Source organism: Micromonas pusilla (genome assembly GCF_000151265.4).
Source record: "Micromonas pusilla CCMP1545 genomic scaffold MICPUCscaffold_3, whole genome shotgun sequence".
Classification (NCBI taxonomy): domain Eukaryota; kingdom Viridiplantae; phylum Chlorophyta; class Mamiellophyceae; order Mamiellales; family Mamiellaceae; genus Micromonas; species Micromonas pusilla.
This window is the reverse complement of record NW_003315884.1, coordinates 1,460,253-1,467,762: the sequence shown is the minus strand read 5'-3', so window position 1 is coordinate 1,467,762 and position 7,510 is coordinate 1,460,253. Positions and strand designations below refer to the sequence as shown.

Below are 7,510 nucleotides of genomic sequence, written 5' to 3'. Positions count from 1 at the left end.
CGCTGACGACCCCGGCTGCGGCGGCGTCGACGCCGGCGTTTACGTTCCCGAGCTCGAGCGCGCCGAGCGCGTCCAGCGCGCCCGCGGCGGGCGGGTTCACGTTCGCGCCATCGGCTTCGACGCCCGCGGCGGGCGGGTTCACGTTCGCGCCGCCGCCGGCGTCCGCGCCCGCGGTCGCGCCGTTCGCGCCGCCGCCGGCGCAGGCCCCGCCGCCGCTGAAACCGGCTCTGGCGCCGTTCGCGCCGCCTCCGGTCGCGGCCCCGGCGCCGCCGAAACCGCCGCCGCCTCCGAAACAGTCGCCGCCACCGCCGACGCCGCCGGCCGCGACGCCGCAACCGGCGGCGCCGCCGTCGACGCCGATCGACGCCCCTCCCGCGTCGCAAGACCAGGTCGACTTCGGTCTCCGACTCCTGGAGGCGGTGAAAGCCGGGTCGCTCGACCTCGAGTCCGCGCAGAAGCAGCTGAAGGATCTGATGGTGTCCGGGACGCCGCCGCCGCCGTCGCCGAAGTTGGACGCGAAGACGTCCCCGCTGGCGAAGACGCCGACGCTTCCCGCGAGCGCGTCGCCGTTGCCGAAGATGCCGAAAGGGTTCACCCCGGTCAAGGTGACGGACGCCGACGCCGCGCCGGCGCCGCCGAGCCCGACGCCGACGTGGGGCCAGAAAGTCGCGGCGATTCGCGCGGCGGCGTCCGCGCCTCCGTCCGCGCTCCCCGGGAGCGACCCGGGCGCGAACGGACTCAAGGCTATCATGGACGACATCAACGCCGCGATGGAGGAAGCCGCGGCGATGCTCGCGGACGTGGACGACGTCGCGACCGCGATCGAGACCGAGAGCGGCGCCGGCCCGTTCGGCGCCGGAGAGGTCGCGGCGCTGGCGTCCGAGGCGGAGACGCTGTCGCGAGCCGTGCGCGACGAGATCGAGGCCGTGGGGGACCTGCGCCCGGGCGTCGCGGAGGTCATGGCGGAGAACACGAGGGACGAGACGATGCGCGCGGAGCTCGAGTCTCTGTTTGAACGCGCGGCGGAGGACGCGGAGAACGCCGCCGCGGAGGAGGAGGAGGAAAAAGAAGAAGCCGCGCGCGCGGGCGGCTCCGCGCGGAAAGAGCGCTGGGGCCCGAAAGTTTTAGCCGCCGCGGCGACGCGGCCGCTGCCGCCGACGCTCGATAAGCTTCGAAGCACGATCAGCGAGGACATGTCGCGTTTGACGTCCGGGATGGCGAAGCTCGAAGCCGAACTTTCCGCGGCGGAGCGCGAGCGTAAAAGACGCGCCGCGGAGTCGCAAGGAAAGGAGCAGACGCCGCCGGCGACGACGCTGCCGTGGGGCCCGTCCGGGGCGACGAGCATGCCGAACGCGGGGTCGCTGCGCGGCTCCACCGCGGCGTCGCCGCTGCCGAAGTCGCTGCTCGCCGCGGGCGGACGCCGGTCTCCGGGGGGCGTCGCCGCGCTGGGAAATTCTTTCGGCGGCGTTCGAGGCGGCGTCCGAGGCACGCTCGTCAGCAGTAACGGACGTAACGCGCGCGTTTTAGCCGCCGCGAGCGTCCCCTCCGCGTCCACGCGCGCGGGAGGCCGACCCCCAGTCGGGGACGACACCGCGGAGACGATGCGAGAGCTGCGACGACGACGCGAGCTCATCGACGCGCAGACGAAAAAACTCGAGGAGGTGCTCGCGCGCGTGCGCGTCGGCGGCGACGCGTCGCGGCCGTTGCCGAGCGATAAAGGTTCGCCCGCGGCGTCGACGGCGTCGTCGCAGAAGTCGCCGAGCGGCGGCGCGACCGGCGCGGCGTCGCCCGCGGCGTCGTCCCTGGGCGCGTTCTCGCCCGTGTCGAGGTTCGCCGGCGCGCGAGACGACGACGACGATGACGACGATCGCGGGATGCACCTCGCGGCGCCGTCGCCGCGGTCCCCGAGCGGCTCGCGACGGCTCACCGCGCCCTCGGAGACGGATCATTCCGAGGAGAGCGCGGTCGTGCGCGCGGTGCTGTCCAGGATCTCCGCGCCGAGGGTGACGTCCACAGCGAAGAAGGCGCCGCCGCCGACGGAGACGACGCGACGCGCGCGGCCGACGTTCACGACGTCCTCGCCCGTCCCGCCGCCGCCGGCGTTTCCTCTGAAGACGCCCGCGCCCGCGCCCGCGCCGGCGTTCGGTGGGTTCGGAGGGGCGGCGACGCCGGCGGCGGAGACGCCGAAGCCGGCGGGGGGCTTCAGCTTTGGCGCGCCGGCGGCGGCGCCGCCGGCGGAGGTTGCGAAACCGCCACCCGCCGCCGCGCCGCCGCCGCCGCCGCCGCCGGCGGCGGCGGCCACCGCTCCCGCGCCCACTCCCGCGACCGCGCCCAAGCCGGCGACCGCGGGCGGGTTCGGCGCCGCCTTCCTCGCGAAAGCGAACGCGGGGTACGCCGCGGCGCAGAAGGCGCTTGAGGACGATTTGGACAAGGCGGCGGGGAAGATGTGTTCGCCCGCCGCGCCGAAGCCCGCGACCGGCGCGCCCGCGTTTGGTTTCGGAGCCGCGACGACCGCGCCCGCGACGACCGGGTTCTCGTTCGGCGGCGCGTCCGCGGCCGCGGCTGCGAGCGCGCCCAAGGTGACGTTCGGCGTCGCGCCGGCGTCGTCCGCGGCGGCGAGCGCGCCGTCGTTCGGGGGGCTCGCCGGGACGACGACGACGACGGCGGCGACGTCGACGTTTTCCTTTGGCAGCGCGCCCGCGGCGGGCGGCGTTCCGGCGTTTGGAGCCGCGCCCGCGTCCTCCGCGGCCGCGGTCGTCGAGCCCGAGAAGCCGAAACCCGCGGAACCGGAGAAGAAGCCGGACGCCGCGGCGCCGGAGACACCGAAACCCGCCGGCGGGTTCGGCGCCGCGTTCCTCGCGAAAGCGAACGCGGGGTACGCCGCGGCGCAGAAGGCGCTGCAAGACGACCTAGACGACGCCGCTGGAAAGACGCCGGCGGCGACAGCCCCGGCGACAGCCCCGGCGGCGACAGCCCCGGCGACAGCCCCGGCGAGCACCCCCTCGGCGGCGGCGGCCGCGTTTGGCTTCGCCGCGGGAACCTCCGCGGCGCCGGGCGGGTTCTCCTTCGGCGCCGCGCCCGCCGCGTCGTCGGGGGCGGCCGCGAGCGCGGCGTCGCTCGCGCCCGCGACGACGACCGCAGCGACGACGAAGTTCTCGTTTGGCGCCGCGCCGGCAGCGGCATCGAGCGCGGCGGCGTCCAGCGACGCCGCGACGACGACCGCGGCGACGACGAAGTTCTCGTTTGGCGCCGCGCCGGCAGCGGCATCGAGCGCGGCGGCGTCCAGCGACGCCACGACGACGACCGCAGCGACGACGAAGTTCTCGTTTGGCGCCGCGCCGGCGGCGGCATCGAGCGCGGCGGCGTCCAGCGACGCCGCGACGACGACCGCGGCGACGACTGCGAAGTTCTCGTTTGGCGCCGCGCCGGCGGCGGCATCGAGCGCGGCGGCGTCCAGCGACGCCGCGACGACGACCGCGGCGACGACTGCGAAGTTCTCGTTTGGCGCCGCGCCGGCGGCGGCATCGAGCGCGGCGGCGTCCAGCGACGCCGCGACGACGACCGCGGCGACGACTGCGAAGTTCTCGTTTGGCGCCGCGCCGGCGGCGGCATCGAGCGCGGCGGCGTCCAGCGACGCCGCGACGACGACCGCGGCGACGACTGCGAAGTTCTCGTTTGGCGCCGCGCCGGCGGCGGCATCGAGCGCGGCGGCGTCCAGCGACGCCGCGCCGCCGCCGGCGGCGACGACTGCGACGTTTTCTTTCGGCGGCGCGGCAGCGGGAAGCGCTCCAGCCTTCGGCGCGTCTTCGGCGGCGGCGACGCCCGCGGTTGGGGCGTCGTCGACCGCCGCCGCGAGCGCCGCGGCGCCTGCGTTTGGATCGACGGCCGCGACGCCGGCGCCGGCGACGTTTTCGTTCGGCGGCGCGGGCGCCGCGAGCGCCCCGGCGTTCGGCGGGGCGTCTTCCGCGGCGGCGGCGGCCTTAGCAGCGGCGGCGCCCGCGCCCGCGCCCGCGCCCGCGCCCGCGCTCGCTATTCCCGCGTCGCCGTCCACGGCGTCGCCGCCGGCGTCGCCCGCGGCGCCGCCGTCCGCGCCCGCGACGCCCGGCGCGTCGGAGACGCCGAAACCGGCGGCGGCGAAACCGGCGGCGACGACCGGCGGGTTCAACGCCGCGTTCCTCGCCAAGGCCAACACCGGATACGCCGCCGCGCAAAAGGCGCTGCAGGACGACCTCGCCAAAGCCGGCGGCGCGGCCGCGGCGGCGACGTCGCCGACGCCCGCGACCGCGACGCCCGCGTTCGGCGGGCTCGCCGCGGCGTCGACGAGCGCGAGCCCGTTCGGCGGCGCGACGGCGTCCGCGTTCGGGGCGTCCTCCGCGGCGGCGAAGCCGTCGATTTTCGGCGCGGCGGCGACGCCCGCGGCGACGACGTCCGCGTTCGGCGCGGCGGCGGCGACGCCGAGCGCGTTCGGAGCCGCGAGCGCGTCCACGGGCTCGGCGTTCGGAGCCGCGAGCGCGTCCACGGGCTCGGCGTTCGGAGGCGCGAGCGCGTTCGGCGCGAAGCCCTCCGCGTTCGGCCAAGCCGCGACGACGGGCGCGGCGGCGGCGTCGCCGTTCGGGCTCGCCGCGGCGGCGACCTCCGCGTCGCCGTTCGGCCAGGCCGCGGCGGCGTCGACGCCTTTCGGTGGCGGCGCGTCCGCGGCCGCGCCCTCCGCGGTGACGTCCGGGTTTGGAAGCTTCGGCCTCGGCGGGTCCGCATCCGCCGCCGCGGCGCCGGCGAGCGCGGGGGGCGGAAACGTCTTCGGAAAAGGCCTCGGCGCCGCGCTCGGCGCGACGACCCCGGCGGCGGCGTCGCCGTTCGGTGGCGCGAGCGCCGGTGGAGCGTTCGGGAGCACCGGCGGGGCGTTCGGGAGCACCGGCGGAGCGTTCGGGAGCACCGGCGGAGCGTTCGGCGGCGCGTCCACCGGGTCCGCGTTCGGCGCGGCGGCGACGACGAGCGCGTTCGGCGCCGCGGCCACGGGATCCGCGTTTGGCGCCGCGGCCACGGGATCCGCCTTCGGCGCCGCGGCCACGGGATCCGCCTTCGGCGCCCCGGCCACGGGCTCCGCGTTTGGCGCCCCGGCCACGGGCTTCGCCTTCGGCGGCGGCGGGGGCGGCGCCTTCGGCGGATCCGGCGGATCCGGCGCGCCGAGCTCGCCGTCTTCGCCGTTCGGCCAAGCCGCGGGCGCGAGCGCGAGCCCCGGCGGCGCGTTCGGAACCCCCGCGAAGCTCGGCGCCGCGAGCCCTTTCGGCGGCGGCGGCGTGTCCACGTCCGGCGGGTTCGGTCAGCCGTCCGCGCTCGGCGCCGCCGCGGCCGCGCCGTTCGGCGGCGGCGGCGTCGCGAAGCCGGCCGCGTTCGGGCAGGCGGCGTCTCCCGGGTTCGGGCAGGCGGCGTCGCCGACGGGCGGCGGCGGCGCCTTCGGCGCGGTGCCGGGCGCGACCGCGAGCGGATTCGGCGCGTTCGCGACGGCGGGGACCGGCTTCGGCGCCGCCGCGTCCGGCGGCGGCGGCGGCTTCGGCGCCGTCGCTCAGCAGGGCGGCGGCGGCGGGAGCGGCGCGTTCGGCGGCGGCGGCGGGAGCGGCGCGTTCGGCGGCGGCGGCGGCGGGAGCGGCGCGTTCGGGACGCCGGGAGGCGGCGGCGGGGGAGGGTTCGGCGGCGGATCGGCGGCGAGTCCGTTCGGCGCGGCGCCGGCGAGTCCGTTCGGCGCGGCGGCGACGCCCGGCGCGGGAGGGTTCGGCGGCGTCGGCGGGTTCGGCGCGTCGCCGCTCACGTCGCAGCCGAGCGGCGGGTTCGGGCAGCAGACGAGCGCGTTCGGGCAAGGCGGAGCCGCGAAGCCGACCAACGCGTTCACGCAGATGCGGAGATAGAGAACGTGCGCGGCGTTGAAATCGAACAGAAACTCTTTAATAATAACGTACGTTGTACTTCGAGCCCGCGCGCGCGGGGCTGCCTGTCGCATGTGGTGATTATATATCAATCGTTGTTATTACAACAGAAGGAGAGTCGCGATTCGCGTCGACGATTCGATTCGTCGCTCTTCCACCCGCCCCGCCGTTCGATTCCGCTCGTCACAACCACGGCGTCTTCGCGTACAACCCCACGGCGGCGCGGTCGTCGAGGAGGTCCCCCATCGCGTCGTCTTTCCTCCCCTGCCCCGCCTGCGCGGTGCTGTCCCACCCTTCCAGGCCGTTGTCCTCCAAGTTCTGCGGCCCGCCCGTGTTCATCGCGCCGTTCCCCGCGATGGCAAAGTCGACGCCGAGCGACTCGAAAATCTCCGCGATGCCGAGAAAAATGTGATGCCGCAGACGCATCGTCGTGTACCCCGCCTGCCTCAACGAGCGGTAGTCGTTGTAGCACACGACTTCTAACACCGCGCCGCCAGCGAAGGAGTTGATCCCCGTGAGCGTGCACCGCGGCGCGAGCGAGACGCCGCGCATGACGTCCGCGCCCGCGGTGCTCCGAAGAAACGCCTCGATGCGCTCTTGAATATCCGGCACGTGCCCGAGGTCTTTAAACGGAATCGCGAGCTGCTCGCGGAACTCGCGGTACGGCGCCCTGGACAAGTTCTCAACCTTATGCGCGACCATCTGCGAGTTCGGGATGTACGCCACCTTCCCCGCGCGGTTGATGAGCTTCGTGTACATCAAGCCGATGTGTTCCACGCGTCCGGATATTTCCCGCCGTTGCACCAACACTCGGACGACTTCCTTCGGAGAGAACCACCCGGACGCGATGACGATGAGCCCGCCGAAGTAGTTCGCGACCGTGTCCCTGAGCACCACGGACGCGAGAATACCGAGCACGACCGTCGACGCGCCCAAGCCTTTCAAGACGAGGTTCAACGGCAGACCGAGCGAATCCAGCGCGGCGAGAAACGTGAGTCCCCACACCAGCACGCCCGTCTCGCGGTCGTACACGTGCGCGGGGATCAAATCCACGGGCTCGATCTTGCCGTAGATCCGCTGCCGCAGCTGCCCAGCCATCCGCGCGAGGTACCGCTTCCGGAAGGAATCGATCGCGAAGCCGTAGAAGACGATTCGAAGCAGCCGCACGCATCGCTCTGGCGGGAACATCAGGTGCGCGCCCCCCGAGCTCATCGGCACGATGACGATGTACGTCCACGCCAGCGCGACCATGAGCAGCGCGGTCCTCAAGATCTTATACGCCCACCCGTAGAACGACTCCGTGAACGGCTTTCGCACCTCTCCGCCCCACATGCCGTACCACGCGTTGTGAAGGACGACGAGCGCCGGGCGCAGCGATCCGACCAACACCATCAGTCCGATCGCGAAACACGCGCTGTACACCGCGGTCTGCGTGAACGTCAGGCCCGCGGGGGATTGAATCACCGCGGGGATGTTGTCCCCCACGAGCGACGCGACGGTCTCGGGGACCGCCGCGGGGGGTGGCGGCGCGCGTCGACCGTGGACGTCGACGTCGCCGCGGCGACGACGATTCGATGCGTCGAGGCGAA

General features: G+C 74.9%; 2 protein-coding genes across 2 annotated transcripts in view; one reads left to right on the top strand and one right to left on the bottom strand.

Annotated features, from left to right (window-relative positions):
• Window positions 1-5,963, top strand: part of MICPUCDRAFT_46822 (uncharacterized protein) — a gene marked incomplete at its 5' end in the record, with an annotated part of 7,938 nt that extends 1,975 nt beyond the window's left edge. Inside the window, one exon of the mRNA XM_003057396.1 lies at window positions 53-5,963. Coding sequence (XP_003057442.1) covers window positions 53-5,903 — 5,851 coding nt within the window. The 3' untranslated portion in view covers window positions 5,904-5,963. The remainder of the gene's footprint in view (window positions 1-52) is intronic.
• A 141-nt stretch (window positions 5,964-6,104) lies between these two features.
• On the bottom strand, window positions 6,105-7,106 carry MICPUCDRAFT_62548 (small conductance mechanosensitive ion channel family; the record flags this gene model as incomplete). The annotated part of the gene is given in 2 exon segments (XM_003056919.1): window positions 6,105-6,865; window positions 6,879-7,106. The coding sequence occupies 2 exon segments, from the start codon at window positions 7,090-7,092 to the stop codon at window positions 6,105-6,107; spliced, it is 975 nt and encodes a 324-aa protein (XP_003056965.1). The 5' UTR covers window positions 7,093-7,106.
• Between the last annotated feature and the right edge of the window lie 404 nt (window positions 7,107-7,510).